A 20,248-nucleotide genomic window follows, 5' to 3' on the forward strand; every position below is an offset into this window, starting at 1 on the left:
TATTCAATTCTTTACCCCAAAATATCTTGATGCCAAACTTTTGAACAGTAGAGCATCTCAAATAGGTATATTTAGAAAAACCACACTCTGCTAAACTTACCTGAAATATTACAACAGGTAGCAGGACTTCAGACTGCAAATTAGTGGCACACAACCCAATATATATATTTTTTTTATCTCAAGAGAACATTAATGAAAAATATAATCAAAATGTCAATTTTATTTCAGATTTTAAAAAGCTGTATTGATGAGTCTCGAATGTGTTAGAAACAAATAGGCACAAAGACATGAAGAACACACATCACGTAATAACAAAAATAAAAGCTGACATCTCCACCTTCAGCCGAACCACAGATTTGGGAACAAATAGAAAAGAAAAATGGTTACATCACATTATGATATTTTTCTGAACAGTCTTCTCTCATCATTACCTTATTACAAAATACAAAAGCACAACCATCCCTACACACTTTACTCATTCAATATTGACAACACTTCAGCCAATATGATTTCACTGTAACTCACAACCAATGCATCAGCCCCTTTGGTTAACATGATCACTTCTTGATTTGAAAACAAAATGGCAAATTATCATTATTTTTTTTTTAATGAATTTTCATAAGGCTGCTTGGTTTTTATTCATTTGTGCTTGTCGACAGTATAGGCAATTTGTTTAGAATAAAGGTCTGCTTTCTTTACATTGCAGTAACTTGGAGGGAATGATTATGTAAATACACCCAAGTATTAACATCAAGTCCTTAAATAAATGTAAACATATACATCTTTTGAGGTCAGAATATTGACCAACTTCAGTTAAAACCATTACTGGAGCATCGTTCGGATATTTTTTGGAGTAGACTCATCATTCAGGTGTTTTGTGGTGAACCTTTGGAGGGGGAAAAAAAGATTTTTAAACAATTCTTAGACAAACCATATCACTGGTCTTTAAGAACAGGAAGGGAAACTTACTTGAGGGCATTAAGGAGACCTTCAACATTTTCTGCTGGCTGATCTTTTAAGACTTTAATGCATCCTTTCATCTAGAGGAAGTGTGTACATCCCATATTATGGGGGAAAAGTCATTTTAAACCTAATCAAATGTGGGGAAATGTTTTGGTTGGTTGAAAAAAATATGAGAATGGATACTTACATCAATTTTTGAGGATTTGTTGAAGGCACCGTTAGGATGCACATGGTCATAGAGGATAATAACCCCCACCATCACCCTCATACAAAACAGAAGTGTATCTTCACTGTTGAATCGACTTGTGTATTCTCTGTTAGCAGAAGAAGAGCTTATTGCTACAATTATATATTTCAATACAGGCATTACACACATTTTGACACATTCATTTCCATGAGCTTTCCATTCATCAATACTTAAATCAATTTAAAAAAAAAGCATACTCGACTGTTAAAGGTGCCCTAGAATGGAAAACTGTATTTACCTTGGCATAGTTGAATAATAAGAGTTCTGTACATGGAACTAACATACCATGAGCCTCACACACCATTGTTTCCTCCTTCATATGTAAATCTTGCGCTTGAAAAAGACCATTGAAAAATGGGAAAATCCCTACATAACACCGACTGTGACGGGATCATTAATATTTACGCCTCCCCAAATTTGCATATAGCCAACCAGCCCATGCTCAAGGCCAGGCAGTATTAACGTGGACCTGCACGGCCGAATCATCAGAAGTTCTGCAGGTATTGTGAAAATGAGGACAATATAGTGAAAGCGGCAGATCATGGATATAAATGTTATGTTCCAGGTTGTGCAGAGGATGTGAGCACTTTTCATACCCTTCCCACAGAACTGAACTGTCAACAGGCATGGTTGATGTTTATCTAGGCTTTAACCGGATACCGCAACAATTTAATTCAAAGTTGTTAGTTTGCTCTGACTAGTGTTTAACGAAAATGTTCATGGACTACCATTTTTTTCCAGGACTAAGACAAGACGAGATGACACAAATGTCTTGTCACAAATGTCAACGATTATTGTGACTATATAAACATGCAATATCGTTGACAAAAAAAAAGACAGGACTAAAAGTAGTTTAAAAAATAAGAAGAGGAGCGTTCGAGTGTTCGTGCTTGCGGTTGCCAGATTTCAGTCATTTAAATCCCCCAATCAGAGCTTTTCTGTTAAAAGATCATGTACAGCCGCATTTCCACCGAGGGGACTTTCCCCAGGAACTAGGGACTTTGGGGTGGTACTCGTTGTGTTTCGACCGCAGGAACCAGGGTCTAAATTAAGTTCCGGGTAAAGATTTCCCCCTCAAAACGGCCCTGCTCGTAAGAAGTACTTTTTCAAAGTTCAGGAGCTTTCGGGGATGGGACTTGGGCGCTGAACATGCTGATTGGTTGAGCTCACGCAGCATTTTATTTCAACCTAAAAGTCTGTTGCAGTGTGTGCGGTAAGAGTTGTTTACTATTCAAATCAACAATGGAGTTTAAAAAATACCACCGATGGACCCGACGACGAGGTTCAGGCTTTATTAAGTCTATTTACGGAGGACGAAATCCTGTGGGCTCTGGAAAGTCGTGCAGTCCTACGTCACCGGACTAATCGTCACGGTACTTTAGACCGCTATGGAAACGAAGACAGCAGCAGGTCTAAGGGAAAAAGAGTTCCTGGGACAAATTGTTCCAGGTAAGTTCAGTGGAAACGGGGCTTATTCTATCCGGTGTTTTACTTAAAAAGTGCAATCTGGCAACCATGTGCACGCAAGCTCTCTCTCGCGCGTACGTATGATTTGAAAACACCAATAAACAAGTAAGCTCCATTTCCAATCTCCATTTGAGATTTTCTGCTTAAAGTGTCATTCAAGGGGTCTGTGTTCTGTTACAACTCACGAGCCGCTTGTGCTGTTTGTGTGAGCTACTGAAATGAGCCAATCAAAGCAGAGCTCAACATTATTATTCATGACCCTTCCAAATAAGGCAAAAACAGACCATTTCATTCTAGGGACAAATCCTAGGGTTGTAAATGGACATGTAAAACTGTATCTGGAGTATTTTTGCCCTTAAGCCACATACCTTCTATGTAGATATCAGAGAACAATTTAAAATATTGTATCAATGCATTCTAGGGCACCTTTACACAATTAGTGTACAAATGTCTCCAATGAATCAAAAACATTCTGAAATTTCAGTTAGCAGAGCCTCAATAAGAAGACCCATGTCCCATAGGAAACTATTATTAGCCAGTAACATCTGCCACCCAAAGAGTCACACAAGCAGTTTCCTTCAGCGGACAGACTGATGTTATCAGCAAGTTATTATTGTACACAAGTAGGCACAGACAGCCATGTCTAGCCGTTGAAATGTTTGAGCATTTTAAAATAAAACCACATTTCAGAATAGAAATTCCCATGATTTATTGGATTGTTTTGAAGGCATCTGATAAGGCATTTATGAAATATGATGTTAATTAAAGCAGCACTATTAAAGAAGCAATGAGGTTTAAGATGAAGTACTCACGGTGTCTCCAGCATGACCTTGCATACACTTGCCATAGTGCTCAGGCAGTCTGTGGTGTTCTCAAGAGGTAATGTCTTATTCTACAGAGAAAAGAATTAAGGGAATAATTCACACACACATTTCAATGCATGTATATACCATTCAAAAGTATGGGATTGGTAATATTTTTTTTATTTTTAAAAGCTTTTCCTTTTTGTACACATCAAGGAGGGAAAAGAAAAAGAAAGAAAGAAATAAAAGAAAAGAAAACACAAATAAAGTAAAATTAAAACCAACTGGTTCATAATGTTTTACAAGGAGTCAGCAACTATGTGATACAAGTAAAAATTGTGGCACAATTCTGAAAATCTAGTCATTTGTTTTTTGCATGTAACAATTCCATTTCCTCCAGTATTTTGTCCCTTTGTCTTTCTGTAACCAAAAGGGAGAGTTTTTTCCATGGAACATATTTGACTGACAATGCATGTAAAAGTATCCACATCAGGAGGGTTTCTCTTGAGCCAACATTTAAGTGACAGCTTTTTTGCAAGTGACCAGAAAGATAAATAATCACTTTTACTCAAACCCTCCGGAGTAACCCAGAGAAACATAGTGGGACATGACATCTATGTTAAAGAGCACCTATCATGGCATTTAAAATGTTCCAAATATTGTTTTAGAAGTCCCCAACAACAGTTTTGCATGCATGCAATGACAAAAAAGACTTTAGTTTTCTTATAATATGCATTTATTTTTACCTGTTTTGACAGCGATTCTCAAATGATTCCTTTAGTGATTCACTTTTCAAAACCCCGCCTTTACGTGACGCTAATCTGCGGTGATTGGTCCAATGACCCAGTCAGTTGTGATTGGTTTAGTCTGTGCAGATATTTTCGGAAACGGAACGCCCATCAAAGTCTTATAGTGACAGTAATTTGTTAATATGTGTCAGGAGTTATGAATATGAAAACCGCGTCGGTACTGTTTGATTGTAATATGAGCCTCAGCTGATCTCATTCATAAAAAAACTCCTCTATTCTCCTCACGAAGACTCGCGACAAATCAACATCCCTCAGGGCTTTTAGTTCAAAAGTGTGCAGATGAGGAGACATATTGATAGATTCTCATATGTCTGTGTCAAATTTCTAAACAGAGGAGTATTTTTTATTCAATACTTCCTCAAAATGGGCAGTTATAGCCTAATCATGAGCGATTGAGTCTCTTATGTGTTGTTTTCAATTCATACTGGCAGCCGGAGGGCGCTCTGTGCACATGTAGTCCATGTATGGTACAGACAGACGAAGAAGAACCATGTGCCAAAATAGAAGTCCATAATAAAAGCTTCCTGAGATCGCGAAACATACATTTGACGACTAATAAACACACAATCGCGACGATGTATGGTTTGTCTTCAAGCCACTTAGTCTTCAAATGCTCATCCTTGGGCAGATGAAAGAAGTTTGCTTTTGAGTGGCACTTCAGAACACAGCGTCTCATCGCCATGATGTTTTCTAGTTTTCACTGGCGTCTTGGAGCGCAATAAGTGGGCGTATCGTATTCAAATAACTTGACAAGTTGACGTCATCTAGTCAGAGAAAAAGCTTCGGTCTTCTAACGATTCTTAAAAATGACTCCGAGTCGACTCTTACTTTTGAAAGAAAATAACTATATATACGGTGCACTGTCATATGTCAAGCTATCACAGGATGTTTTTGTTCACTTAGATCTATGTTACACACTACATGAAAGGTAAATTTCAAAATTCCATGATAGGTGCTCTTTAAAGCCTAATATCCTGGACATTAATTGTCCCACCCTTACCCAAAAAGACTGAATATGTGGTCATAACCAAAAAATGTGGGCTGTGCCAACTTGTAATGAACCACATTCCCTCCAGCAAGGGTGTTGTATCACAGTAGACTTAGATTTTTGCTTTGGTTTTTAAAAAAATATATACATGTCAGACTCTTCCAGCCAAAATCCCTCCAAAACAATCAGTGTGTCATGGAGCACTGAGTTTCCCCAAGCATGTAATCATATTTCCTCATGTATACTCATGTCTTCTTCCCATCGCTTTTTAACATAGTCAACTGAATTCTTTAATTACTCCTTTCATATTTTCACCCTTATATGCTCCAATAAAAATCAGGGTCAGATTAGAAAAAGTACTATTATTAGGGCTTCTGATCTCTGTCCAAAAAAAAAGTTATCCAAATTCCCATTAGATTAAATTTGACAAATGGCATAATATTAATACGTTTTAAAATGCAATTTATTTTATGCGATGTAAAGCAGAATTTTCAAATGATGCTCAAGAAACATGTTATTTTGAGTGTTAAAAAAAAACATTTGCTTAAAGGGATAGTTCACCCTAAAATGAAAATTAGCCCATGATTTACTCACCCTTAAGCCATCCTAGGTGTATACATTGAATACATACACAGAAGACATTCTTCTTTCAGACGAATACAATCTGAGTTATATCAATAAATATCGCTTCCAAACATTATAATGGCAGTGAATGGCAGCACACAATTTGAAGCTCTAAAAAAGTGTATCCATCCATTATAAAAGTAATCCACACAGCTCCGTGGAGTTAACTTCTGTAGTGAATCGATGGGATTGTGTATGAAAAATATCCATATTTAAACGCCTCTCGCAGTTCAAAATGTTTATGCTACGTCCGACGTCATAGTTACGGCAGTTATGCTTTTTCCGTAAATTGAATACAGAAGGCGGTCTACCGGAAGCTATATATTTTACTTTATACATTTTAAATATGGATATTTTTCTTTCTAAAAACCCATCGATTCACTTCAGAAGACCTTTATTACCCCCCTGGAGCAGTGTCCATTACTTTTATAATGGATGGATGCACTTTTTTTGAGCTTCAAATTTTGGGCTGCCATTCACTGTCTAAAGCCTGGATTTGCCAGGATATTTTTGAATATAACTCATAACGATTGTATTCGTCTGAAAGAAGAATGCCATACACCAAGGATGACTTGAGGGTGAGTAAAATATGGGGTCATTTTTGGGTGCTATCCCTATAATACTATCATATTACTAGTATTATCTATCCCTTTAATACTTTTGTGGTATTAAGCTGTGATGCATGTTTTCAATACATTTTTTGAAGGTTCAAAAGAACAGCATTTATTTGAACATTTAAAAGTCAGTGTAAAAGTTGATCAATTTAATGCATCTTTGCTGAATAAAAGTATACATTTCTTTTTTTTTTAAATTATCGACCACAAACTTTTGAATGGTAGTGTCCTGCAGTATTTGTGATGGAAATTAAAGAGCTAAGACTGTGACTGTAAAAAAAAAAAGCAAGAGAATGAAGATATAATAGAAGGACAGCAGGCAGCCATTACCTCCGTCACAAAGTTTGTTGTTGCCGTGCTCAGGGTCTTCAGCATAGGTGTGGCTTCAGCATAGAACAGCGACATTCTGTTTGCCATTTCATTATTGACCTCATTTTCAATATCAAGCTTGATACAGGGAAAAAAACACACACACATGAACATCGAAAATAACAGTACAGTTCCGAGAATATTGTACATGTGCCGTGTTTCTGTCCTTACATTCATGTTGTTTAATCTGTTTCGACTGATTGTTCTTCTATAGTAGCTGAAGTCGTTCTGGATGGCTGGAATTCTCATCTAAACAAATTATAATTTAATAAGCAATTCCCAGAACAGTGGCAATCCATTTTTTTTTATTCCGCTAACATAACAATTGGTGCGGGACAAAACCATTGAAGCAGCTGGCACCTTAAGCTCATCAAAGCGGAGGGTGAAATGCAGGATTTCAGCGAACTGTTTGGCAAGGGCTTGCTCCCTTTCCAAGTGCTGAGTGGGAGTGTATGGCGGACACGTTAGAGACTCCAAAAGGCTCTTCAGCGCTTCCTCTACATGGAAGAAAGGAGAAACAGATACACAGCTTACATTTTTACTGATCAAGGGGAAAATATGTTGCTATATATATATAAATATATGAAAAGTGTACCTAGTTTCAATGAAAAAGTATAGAACTTCTTTAGGCGGATGACAAGGGGACACACAGAGTTCCATGCCCTCTCTTGAAGGAGCATGTCATTAGGATTCTGTATTGCCTAAAATGACAAACAAATCACATGATTGAATGCGGCATGAGAAACACAACCCAAAAAAAATGCTTTAAATTGATTGACCCACAAAGCAAAAGCAGAAATATTACAATCAGACGTACATCTCGTATTTCCCGGCCCGCCCCCTTGTAGGCTTGAAGGCCGGACAGGATGCTCTCCGACTCCTGGAGAACAGCATTCACCTGGTTCCACACCTCTCTCTCACAGTCTGTCGGCTGTGCGTCTGACACAAATAATTGTATTATGCACTGCCAAACACGTAGTTATTACAGGCAATGGATTTCACTGCATTGGATATAATATCAAACCAAGTGGCATCTGCAAACAAATGGAGGATAGAGCTTTTTTAAAGCTCTAACTATACTTCAATTTCTCCAAATTATAGCCATTTTCTCTCATTTCATCTCATTTTTAGTAGATCAGTCACTATGAAGTCATTATTTATTTTATTTGACTTATTCTCCAGTTCACAGAGGTGTCCTAACAGAGTAACCACCAATAAATTTGACAACCAGAAAGTGGCAAAATACTTGACCGGCACATCATTCGTTTTAGAGTTTAAAACCTCTTTAAAATAAATTACACTTTGGTTTGATATTTTGTTATCAAATGCAATGCAGCATTTATACAATAAGTTGCGGCTTAAGCTCACAAATATTTTCAGGGGCATAGTATAATCACAAAAAAATACAAATAAAGGTGACATTTGCATATAAAAAAAATCTCTCTTTAAACCAGAGATTCCCAATAATTCAACATTTCACAGATGCTCATTTCAAAAGTAAAGGTTTATGGGTTATTGCCACTGGGAAACAGAAAAGAAAAAAACATTCTGACTTAAGGTCTCTCTCAAAGCAAAGTTGGAAATGTTGAACATTTTGGGTAAAGCTCTGTTCAAAGTTTATAGACAGACAAATAATCAAATGTTTAATGTAATATAATTGGGTTTGAGAATATAGTCACACAGGATTTAAATGTTTACTTGATAAGTATACAGAGGGAAAGGATTGAAAGATCTGAGATTTCAGAAAGACAAAAACAGAGACCAGAAAAATAACACAGAACAAGCAGGAGCTGCAAAGAGTAAGGAGATGCCATTTAAAGAGAATGGATCATGCAACATATACAGCCATGTTGGATATGGGGTTAGTTACAAATACTGATTGTCAAGTCATGCACATTTAGGCTTCCAACAACAAATCAGATTTTCAGAATCTTCTTTATGTTTGCAATCCGAGTTTTAAGAATGAAAGACTATGTAAAATATGAGAAATATTACAAACATATTGCCCTATCAAACTCATTTGCACAAAGCATTTGCACATGCAAAAGCCTCGTGAAGCTCTGTTTTGCTGTTGCGTTGTGACGAGTATGTTGTCAAGGACAATTCTGACAATGTTACTTGCAAAATGTTAGTAGCTGGAAAAAGTGACAGACACCAGGCCAGGCAAAAGCTCTGCTCACTTTCAAAGTCAAGGAAAAAGTTTGGCCCCTGATCAAGCTCTGTGCAAGTGAGCACTTTTAACAGATTCCCCATTTGGTTTCTGAAACAGAACAGAAAGAAGAGAAAGAGAAGAAAAAAAGGCAGAAAGAGAGAGAAAAACAGAAAGGTGTTGCATATCAAAGACAGTAATCAGGATGTCACGGTGAGCGTTAAAGAGTGATTCTCATGCTCCTACATACAGAATTCCCTCAGCATGTCATGGTGAACATGGATATCGTTCCAAATTGAATCAAAATAGATTTTTTTCCCTTTCTACTTTGAGAAATCAGCACATTTTTTCGCAGGACAAGCTTTTAGACAAAGTGTCAGTGCAACTGCCCTGGACAGCAGTATAAACAAACTTTCACCACAAGAAAGCAAAGAGGGAAAACTGTCTTATAAGAGCTTTGAGACCATCAGTTCAGCTCCTTCTGCCACTGTTGGGGAAAAAATAGAGATCGACCGATAATTGGTTTTACCGATATTATTCCCAATATTTAAGCATCTTCCCATAACCGGGTATTGGTTTTGTAATATCGTATTCCCCCATAACTGGCGCCATCTTGTGAGAATTGCACGCAAGACCACCATTCAAGCATTGCGTATGACGGGAGACCATTCAAAATGAGTCAAATTATGTAAAATAACTTGTCTCCCTTAATTAATAAACGTTATTTAACACAACAGAAATTAATGCACAAATGAGATCAGCTACATAAATGCTTGATATGTAGTTTAAACCTGGCCCTAAAAAACACACAGTGTCATGTAATCCATCAAGTCTTGTCCCAATAAAGATGTAACTGTGCATGTATGAAATAAAACAGCCATGAATGAGTGCATGTTGGATCTAAAAGCGCTGAATTTAATGATCTCTGTGTCTATGCTTATCATTAGTCTTGTGAAGTCGCGTTCATGGTGCCGCAGCTTTTAACACAATCCCTTTGTTTAAAACTCCTTAATTTATATTAACATCTACGATATGACCTTGCTAATAAACATCTAAATAATTACAGCTCTGTGGAAATTAATTATTATCTCCACGAGAGACTTCTGTGTAAACACACAGAAAAACAGCGCTCTGTCAGCAGGTATTTCATAATCTATACTGACAAAAACATCATTAATAATTCTGATAACATGCCAAATGTGATGACTCGGTAATTGCGATGAAGTATTCGCCTGTTTTGTTTATTTTTCTGACAATGTTTGCATATCCCAGCGAATGCATGCATAATGTATGCGTATTCCATCGAATATTCCAGCATTCTCTTTAGCCTACAACACAAACCTTTTAAAACTATATTTTAAAACGAAAGCTTATACTTCTGTTTATATGAATTATGTAATTTATGTTCTCCATTTGAAAACACACAGACTTTGTAAATTTATTTTGCCTGTTGATAATATTAATGCTGTTGTTGCAACTAGGATTGATAAAGGCCTTCTAATGTGCAGCGATGTGTTTTTGTAAGAAAAATATCCATAATTATAACTTTATAAACTGTAATCACTAGATTCCGGTAACGACCGTACACACGTTCACGACACGAGATCAAAGAATTTAACCTGATCAAAGAATTTATTTAAAAATTATATTGACAATGGCCCATATTTTCTATTTTTGCACTCTTTCAGACAGTTTTTTTTAATGTACAAGTGTGTTTGTTTTGTATGCAAGGAGGGACTGAACTTTCAGGAATTATACTATTTTTATTCATGTTAAATAAAACTGTTTGTTCAGTACAGTGTTGTTATAATTGTCAAAAACAGAAAAAAAAAACAATAAATAAATATTGGTTCCGTATATCGGTTATCCAGCACATAAACATGCACATAATTGTATCAGTATCGGTTATAAAAACATCAATATCGGTCGATCTCTATAAAAAAAATACAGCTGGTTATAGAGTCTCGCCAACCCCAGACTCCACCTCTCCTCAAAACTTACTTTCAAAGTCCAGGAAAAAATGTGGATAGTTCTCTATTTCCCTTGTAAGGACTTTTAGAAGATTACCCATTCCAGCGAAACCTAATCAAGATATAATGATGAAAACAAATAAAACAAATGAATCACAATAAATAAAAAAACTGACTTCATTAACAATATAGCGAGAATGGTCTGAGATGCTTCATTTCAAACTTATAACTTTACTTTAGCATTATATGTATATGTATATGTATATATGTATGTATGTATGTATGTATATAATTACGCTGACAGGCACAACAAGTGCATACTCTAACACATCCATGATGTTGTCCACATGTTGCCAGAGCTTATGGAATTGGGATGGTGACATTAGTTGTGTCCCAAAAATGATGCACTATGCACTTATTCACTGTGTACTCAACTATGTCGTGTAGTAAGGTTTTTTTCAATCATTCAAGATTGGAGTCTGATAGCCCCCTAGACAGTTGAGTGCATTGAAGTGCATCATTGCATCTGCTTGTTGGAGAAAGTGTTAACAGCCGTATGAACTGACGGCAAGATCTCTTAACTTTTAAGGTAATCAGCTAAACTGGCTAGTTACTTTATGCAATTTAAATATAAAAATGTTAGTGAGAAGAAAAATATTAAAAAAACGTAGATATCAATCCGCTTATGCAATGGACATCGTTATCGCTCCTTTGAAGGTCTCTTGAGAAAACGTCTCTATATTTAACAAAGCACATACAAAAGACGCAAACCGGAAGCGATGTGACCTGTATTACAGAATATGGAAGTTTGTTGAGCTTAACCCTGATTGTGACATGTAGAGTTACTGAGTTAAAGATCGATTGCAATGTCGCTAATAGAGTGGTGCAGGTATGACATCCTCTTGTAGGCCAACCGGCAGTTAGCATCACACTGGTTCCCTCAAGAAAAACCCAATAGGATTTTCCCATAGGCTTTTGGATTAAAGCTAAAAACAAGCTCTGTGATGGACAAAACATGCAAATATCATAAACTTTTGTTGATCAAGATAATTATCACAGATGAACACAACTTTTATGAATTTTGAAGTCTAATTGCAGTCGCCAGAAGTAAAAAGCTAAAGGTAAACTATAAACGGATGACACCACAAATTCAACGTCCCCACCACTCAGCTTCCGACACCTCTTCCAGTTATCTAAACATTTTCCCAAAAAGCTTGAGTTAGAATAGTTCACAAGGGCACAATAATCATAATGAGGCTGTACAAGCTGTCTAAGTTAAATCTCCCCGAAAGCCGCTGTAATCCCATTAAGCCAGTTGTTAGCAACCGCCTTTTTCAAGACGCATAACAGCTTAAAAAAAAACAAAAAATCACGAGGGGGGTAATATTGATGTATTTTATGTCGTAGAATAAAACGTGAAAGTGACTTGAGCTTGTGTTCACCACAGACCTTATTTCAGCCATTTAATCAAAACCCCATTAAAAAAAAACCCATTGACTTCGGGACGAGGCAACCGGAAGTGCTAAAATGCTAACTCGTTTCCGCCTACAAAGTGATGTCATACCTGCACCACTTTAGCATGCGATTGACAGGCTGGAGGGGAGGTATTAGACCTTATTCAGAGCAGCGCCATGACAGGTATGAAAGTGAGGCTGTGAGGGATAGACTTACTGCGCTTTCAATGGCATCTGCTGTCAAAAGATATATAAAGCTCCTAGATCTCACATCATTTTCCACGGCCCATGTTGTCTGGAGTTTTTTGACTACTGAAATTTCTGGGAAAGATATTTTTGCAGTGTTTCGTCAGCAGAACAATTAAAAACAAACATTAAATAACCCACTGAAGAGATAAATGTCTAGCCCTCACAGACTTGCTTTCATAACATGGCCTTGCACTGGTGCACAAAGACAAAAAAATTACGAGGGCACATATAAACGCTGCAATATTCCATAAAAAAAATTGATTTCTTGGTGACTTTAAATATGGCAGTGCCTGTGACTTCTCACTGCTCCAGCAGAGGGAGCAAGTGCACACTATAATAATATTATCTGGCATTAGTGCCAGTGAATCTCAGCTTCTAACAAAAGATGTACAGTAGAGACTTGAATGTAACTAAGCTAGGATATTTATTAAATTAGTGGTTGAGCACATCTACAATCAAAGTCAACATTTTTTTTAAAACAGCAACCTTTTTTGAACAAAGTTAGATACACAAGTCAGTATGATCTTCCAGATGCTTTTCTGTGCAAGAGGATGTGAAGACAATACTGTTTCTGCTGTATGTGGTTAACCGCCACACATGAGTGCAGGCGATTCAAACAAGCTTCCTGTCAAACCTAAAGTGCGCCAACCATCGGAACAACTGCACTTGCAAAAGCATGAGAAACCGTCACTCTGGTGGCTGTGAAACAAAGCGGGCACAGAACAGTCTGGCCATTTCTAAGCCATGTCTGTGTGAGCTTGCATGTGTGTGTCGATCTCTATGAACCCTATTCATTATACAGAGTGAATCATCACAGTACAACATGCACAAACCCAGCACTCTCTGCCCACATACTACTACATATTAAAACGCATTACAAATGCATCTGAAAAACCATGCACGCAGGCCTTGACCTGCATTAGTAATGAGGTGACCTTACGTTGTAAAAATGTTGGAGGGGCCTTGGCAGTTGTTTGTGCAGTGTAATGAAAACCAATTAAATTTGCTACATGACAAATACAGTGGGGAGAACAAGTATTTTTGATACACTGACGATTTTGCATGTTTTCCTTACTTACAAAGCAACCAGAATATCACATTGTATGATTTTTAAATAATTAATTTGCGCTTTATTGCATGACATAAGTATTTGATCACCTACCAACCAGTAAGAATTCCGGCTCTCACAGACCTGTTAGTTTTTCTTTAAGAAGCCCTCCTGTTCTCCACACATTACCTGTATTAACTGCACCTGTTTGAACTCGTTACCTGTATAAAAGACACCTGTCCACACACTCAATCAAACAGACTCCAACCTCTCCACAATGGCCAAGACCAGAGAGCAGACCTGCACAAGGCTGGGATGGGCTACAGGACAATAGGCAAGCAGCTTGGTGAGAAGGCGACAACTGTTGGCGCAATTATTAGAAAATGGAAGAAGTTCAAGATGACGGTCCATCTCCCTCGGTCTGGGGCACCATGCAAGATCTCACCTCGTGGGGCATCAATGATCATGAGGAAGGTGAAGGATCAGCCCAGAACTACACAGCAGGACCTGGTCAATGACCGGCAGAGAGCTGGACCACAGTCACAAAGAAAACCATTAGTAACACACTACGCCGTCATGGATTAAAATCCTGCAGCGCACGCAAGGTCCCCCTGCTCAAGCCAGTGCATGTCCAGGCCCGCCTGAAGTTTGCCAATGACCATCTGGATGATCCAGAAGAGGAATGAGAGAAGGTCATGTGGTCTGATGAGACATAAATAGAGCTTTTTGGTCTAAACTCCACTTGCCGTGTTTGGAGGAAGAAGAAGGATGAGTACAACCCCAAGAATACCATCCCAATCGTGAAGCATGGAGGTGGAAACATCATTCTTTGGGGATGCTTTTCTGCAAAGGGGACAGGACGACTGCACCGTATTGATGGGGCCAGGGATCGTGAGATCTTGGCCAACAACCTCTTTCCCTCAGTAAGAGCATTGAAGATGGGTCGTGGCTGGGTCTTCCAGCATGACAACGACCCAAAACGCACAGCCAGGGCAACTAAGGAGTGGCTCCGTAAGAAGCATCTCAAGGTCCTGGAGTCTCCAGACCTGAACCCAATAGAAAATCTTTGGAGGGAACTGAAAGTCTGTATTGCCCAAAATCCCTGCTGCAGTGTGTGCAAACCTGGTCAAGAGCTACAGGAAATGTATGATCTCTGTAATTGCAAACAAAGGTTTCTGTACCAAATATTAAATTCTGCTTTTCTGATGTATCAAATATTTATGTCATGCAATAAAATGCAAATTAATTACTTAAAAATCATACAATGTGATTTTCTGGATTTTTTTTTACCCATGATAAAAATTACAGACTTCTACGTGCTTTGTAAGTGGGCAAACCTGCAAAATCGGCAGTGTATCAAATACTTGTTCTCCCCACTGTATTTCACAAGTGCTCTTCCATGCTTTTAGGAGCCAGTGTGGAGAAAAATAAAAAGTGAAGTGTGAAATGGGTACGGGTACGGGTACATGTTTTAAACCAGAGTAACCAGGAACGTTGGTGAGGGAGTGTCACACAAAATAACTTCCTGTTTAAAGAAACTAGAGTAAGAACAAACAGCCTAATTTTAATAATTGGTGCAGGATTGAGTTCATGATATTAGTACTAGCAGCATGTGTTTTATAGTCTTAAAATGTAAAGTATAACAATGGTTCTTGTCACAGGATTCAAGTTGTCACAGGTAAAAGAGATTTAAAGGGATAGTCTTAGTCCACCCAAAAATGGTTATTTACTCTCTCTCATGTTGTTCCAAATCTGCATGAACATAAAAGAAGATCTTTTGAAGAACACTGCGAACCAAACAACAGAGGAGCCCATTGATTTCCATTGTATGGCCAAAAAAAAGAGATCTTTTCAAAAGATCTTTTATGTTCCACAGAAGAGAGAAATTCATACAGGTTTGGAACTACAAGCGGGTGAGTAAAAGGTGAAGGTTTTTGGAAGAACTTTGCCTTTAGCGTTCAGCCCAGCAGTGGATGTACGCTGAGACCCCCATGGCTTCAGGAATAAGATAAAATCAAAAGCGTCTGTCCTTTTCAATTAAACCATGTATGGTGCAATTAAAGGCCATGCGAGCAGAACAATAATCCACTTTATCCGTGGCTGAAAAGACCTCTGTTAGCCTCTGCCTGCTGAGCAGCTCATAAACAGAGCAGTAAATTCACTTTTGCATCTCGGCTGGGCTTAAACAGAGCTGGGTCTTGCTCAGGTCTTGCAAACAGCCGCAATATTAACTACCTCACAAATTACTGGTTTATTCACTTCCTAATGGGGTTCCCACAGTGACCGTGTTTGTGTTTATCAAATCCTCATGTTGCGAGAGGCACCGGCCTACACTACAACACTTCCTGCTTTGTAGAGGCTAAACACCACAGCTCTCATTCAGAGTTTACAACAGTTGTTTATTGTAATAACGTCTGGCTGTTTCTAAACTCATTTGCTTACACAGAAAGGAAATGTTACATACTGTGGCAAGAGGAGCAGAGTTTATTGAGCCTATGCTGACACGACAAACAAGCCTATTTGAAGTGTAATAGTATAAGGTGAGTCTCAAACAGCTCCCTAGCTCAGTAGTCAGGGCACTTATCAGGGAGTCAGCCCATTGATTTATGTCCTGATCAGCGCCCTGACTACTGAACTAGGGAGCTGATTGAGACGCACCCATAGTAACTATAAATCTGACATTGCCGTTATTAGCAGTATGCCTCTCAGTGGCTCTGGCTACATTTATGCGCAACCAAATAATCCACTAGTAATCAGATTGATGGCTCAATCGGACTGAAAAGAAATTTAATTCGATCCGATTGGAAGAGGTGGTTTATTCCTTTTCTAATTTGATCGATAGGACTTGTAAACACTTGATAGGATTGAAAACAGAAACTGGAAAGTACTGCACGTGTGCAATGATGTAGAAATGGCATAACTGACATGACGTGTGGAACAAGCTGTTGTAGTTGTTGTCGTGTCATTCTAAAATTCTTCTACTACTTGTCATCTGTGTAGTGTAACAGGACAATGTCCCATTAGTCCTTCTTTTATACTCTCATCCACAGACACTGTTTTGGGCGCGGGTAGGGGAATTTTTACTGCTTGATTATGCTCATTATTATTGGTATGCTCCTAATTAGGACCCGTAATAGATAAATATTAAGTCTGCTGCTTAAAACAAAGAAAATAATAATACCAATGTAGGACAATAGTATGTGCAAACAGCTGGAAACTCTGTATATCCGTGCTGTGTGCGCATGTCAAAAACTCTCCGATTTGAAGCTTATGACATACAGTATAAACGCGCACATCAACCCGATCACTTCATTTAGCATTCTATACTACTATACTATACTTCAAATACTTTGTTCAATGAAACAAAAGTTGTGCATGTAAACATAGCTAGTGAAGGCTTATCAGGGTTACCTTTTCTGGAGGAGAATGTATGCTTGCTTTTAGATCATCCACTTGATTCTTGATTCTGAAAAACGAAACAGAGAAGCAAATCAGTCATGTTGAATGAGGAAAACAAAACGCATATTTTGTATCAGTCTGACAGCATAAAATGTAAGCAGTAATTCATATGCAAACAAGTTGTGATAAAAATAATAATAAAAGGTGTATATACTGCAATCTAGTTTGAATGCACCGCTCTCTTGTTGGCGAAACAAGTCACTGTTGGGGAAACAAGATTGCAATGTGCAAGCTAATGATTATAAACAAACAATGACACGAATCAGTTGTTTCAATACATTTTTAGCACGGATAGCTCTCTGTGAGCTTTAAAATGCAACTCCACAGCTGTTACATGTTAACTGGGGAATTAAATATCTGGAGAAATTTCAGCCAAGTGCAACTAATGGCAACCCGAAAACACTGGAGGGCAGGAACCAGAGACACACACTCTCTCAAGAGGCTCATATGCACACGAAAGCAATGCATACTTTTCTATAGCATCTTTCTACAACGTAGTGTGGTCGTCATTGGTTGTTAAAACGAGTCTATATATCATAGGCAAATCATAGGTGCCTACGTAGCCTACACCTTCAACAATACGGAAAAGATAAAAACAACAACATGCAAACATGCAAAGAATGCTCATGACGAAAACTTGTCACACAAGTTGTGGAAACACCCTTAAGCTGCCAAATTAACAATCCATTTGTCAAGGAAAAAGGAAGCTGCCTTCATGATAAAGTCATCTACAAATCAGGTCTCTATAGAGCTTCCCTGACAAAAGACTGGCTGATATCAACATGTGTTGACCTTTTTCCCTGAGAGGCTTGAAATGAGCTTTCTTTCCCCCTTTGTCAGCACAAACTGATACTCACGGTCACCCTCCCACCAGACGGCGTTCCGGTTACACGTTCCTTCCTTAATTTTCTTTTGAAGATTAAGATCACTGATCCCAGTTAAAACATCGGCCTCTTCTGCCCTCGTGCATCGCAGCGGTGCTAATAAACCCAGACCTTTTAACCGACAGATAGAGAGATAAAGAACTGCCTCCCTCTGGCTCGACTCCCATCTGTCAGTGTGCATAGTGCTCACACTCCCCTACCCCCCCTTCAAACCTGAGGACAGGGCATGAACAGACCCCATGGGGACTCTGCCATGGAGTCACACGCCCTTATATGGGCATACGGCTGCTCAACGCATGAGCCGGATGAGTGGTCTTCCTTTCCCTCCTCGGTCTCTGCACCTTTCTCTCACTAAAGAAGTCATCACTGTACGCCTGTCTTCTCCATGCTCTGCAAAAGCAGCGGAATTTCTGAATGAAAAACTCAAATTCTGCAGAACTCCAGATTGGCACCAAAAAGTGCACAGTATCTTGGTGGGATCTTCTTTAGCCCGCGATGATCTGGGTCAAAGCAGCATGAGGATATTTTATCTGTGGTATTTCCCTCTCAGCAGGTCCAGGTACTGGAATCAGGAAAAGAGAATTCCCAGAGAATAAACATGTTTTTCAAAAGTCGCAATGGAATTTTCCAGTGACCCCAATAACACAAGCTGCTCTATGCTGAATAGCAGTTATCGTTTGAGATTAAACTGAAAGAATGAATCAGGGAGAGTCCCGGCTCTCATACATCAGCGTTCAAATGGAATATTTCCACTGAGTTTGTGAAATATGAGAATCTCTACAACAAGCAGAAATTCCAATATTGCTTAAGTTGAAGAAACAAACATAAAAATAACAATAAAAATTTTTTTTTATGATGCATCACGATACTGATGTGAATGATGTTCTCTTTAGAGGCATATTGCACTTGAACGGTCAGATACACGGAATTATTTCAAAATATAATTTTTCATAAATAAGATATGTGATTATAAATATAGTAATTATTATTATTAATAAAAGAATTGGGGGAAAATATGCATTGAGGATCATTTTAGAATCAAACCGTAATCTAATCAAATCATGAGGCAAATGAAGATTTCACACCTCTAGAAATACATTCTTTCCAGAAAAGCTGGGATGCCACACACACACACACACACACACACACACACACACACACACACACACATACATACATACATCTGCCAGGATGCCAACAATCTCCATGACAACTCAAAGGCTATTGCACAGCAAAGCACATTTGAGTAACAGCTTTCCTCTGAGGCAACTGCAGCATGATGAACACGACGTCCTGACCTAGAATCAAGGAGGGAGTGACGCCTGCGTCATTCTTGGCTGAAACTAGCATGGAAGGTTTATAGATGATCAAAACTAGAATCACAGTTTTGGATAAGTACATCATAAATTTCCATCACATGCTTGGCATTAGTTTTTTTAAAAATAAAAGGTTTCCCATGTACACAGTAAAAGGAGTTTAAAGAACCCGATTCATCCATGTCTATAGAGAGCAACAGTCTGGTTCCAGAAGTAAAAACTACAATTTCCCTATTTAGAAAATTAATGATTTGAACGATATTAAACTATTAATTGATAGCATTTGCTTCTGTAGAAGCTATTAGCCCACATTATTTCAACTTAGTTTTAAAAATAATCGTGTTTAAGAGCGTAATCTGTAGTGAAAAATACATTACCCACGATGCTGTACAGAAACAAGAAAAATGTGCCAAAAGATCTCGTTAGCTCCGCACACTCCCATGAATGTATCCACAATCCACATTTTGCAATAAAACTTATAAATATATTGTTTTTATACTGTATGTGCATGTGTATTAAGGATGGAACGATTACCGGTTTCACGATAAACCACGATAATTTACTGACGGTTAGTAATATCATTCAAAAATTAATTATCATTAAAACCGTGCGTGATTATCACGATTTTGAAAACTTGCGGTTAATCCTGTCCAGTCAGCGTCAGTCTGGTGCAGACAGCACGCAACGCTGTTTTTGAATGAGAAGAAATGGCAGATGGCAGTGACAGCGCCGGGAGATTGTTCAGTAGGGCTAGGTAAAAAAATTTAGATTTCTCGATTTTAATCGATTCTCACTTTTACAAAGCAATATCGATTCTTAAATCCCAAGGATCGGT

The 20,248-nt window shown here is 38.2% G+C and overlaps 1 protein-coding gene across 14 annotated transcripts in view; it reads right to left on the reverse strand.

Annotated features, from left to right (window-relative positions):
• Window positions 1-202: 202 nt before the first annotated feature.
• fam49a (family with sequence similarity 49 member A) overlaps window positions 203-20,248 on the reverse strand; it is a 48,109-nt gene continuing 28,063 nt past the window's right edge. For 5 of the 14 annotated variants that reach the window (XM_079831723.1, XM_079831724.1, XM_079831725.1 and 2 more), the window contains 11 exons: window positions 17,166-17,220; window positions 11,035-11,115; window positions 7,702-7,823; window positions 7,480-7,585; window positions 7,245-7,381; window positions 7,056-7,133; window positions 6,846-6,962; window positions 3,490-3,569; window positions 1,151-1,277; window positions 970-1,040; window positions 203-886 (listed from right to left, as the gene is read on the reverse strand). In XM_079831723.1, the coding sequence (XP_079687849.1) occupies window positions 823-886; window positions 970-1,040; window positions 1,151-1,277; window positions 3,490-3,569; window positions 6,846-6,962; window positions 7,056-7,133; window positions 7,245-7,381; window positions 7,480-7,585; window positions 7,702-7,823; window positions 11,035-11,104 (972 nt within the window). In that variant the 5' untranslated portion in view covers window positions 11,105-11,115; window positions 17,166-17,220 and the 3' untranslated portion in view covers window positions 203-822. Of the gene's footprint in view, window positions 887-969; window positions 1,041-1,150; window positions 1,278-3,489; window positions 3,570-6,845; window positions 6,963-7,055; window positions 7,134-7,244; window positions 7,382-7,479; window positions 7,586-7,701; window positions 7,824-9,064; window positions 9,145-11,034; window positions 11,116-12,674; window positions 12,779-17,165; window positions 17,221-18,070; window positions 18,273-20,248 lie in introns of those variants that run through there. The other 9 variants (XM_079831720.1, XM_079831712.1, XM_079831719.1 and 6 more) reach the window with 5 other exon arrangements.

Source organism: Gobio gobio, assembly GCF_949357685.1.
Source record: "Gobio gobio genome assembly, chromosome: 12".
Classification (NCBI taxonomy): domain Eukaryota; kingdom Metazoa; phylum Chordata; class Actinopteri; order Cypriniformes; family Gobionidae; genus Gobio; species Gobio gobio.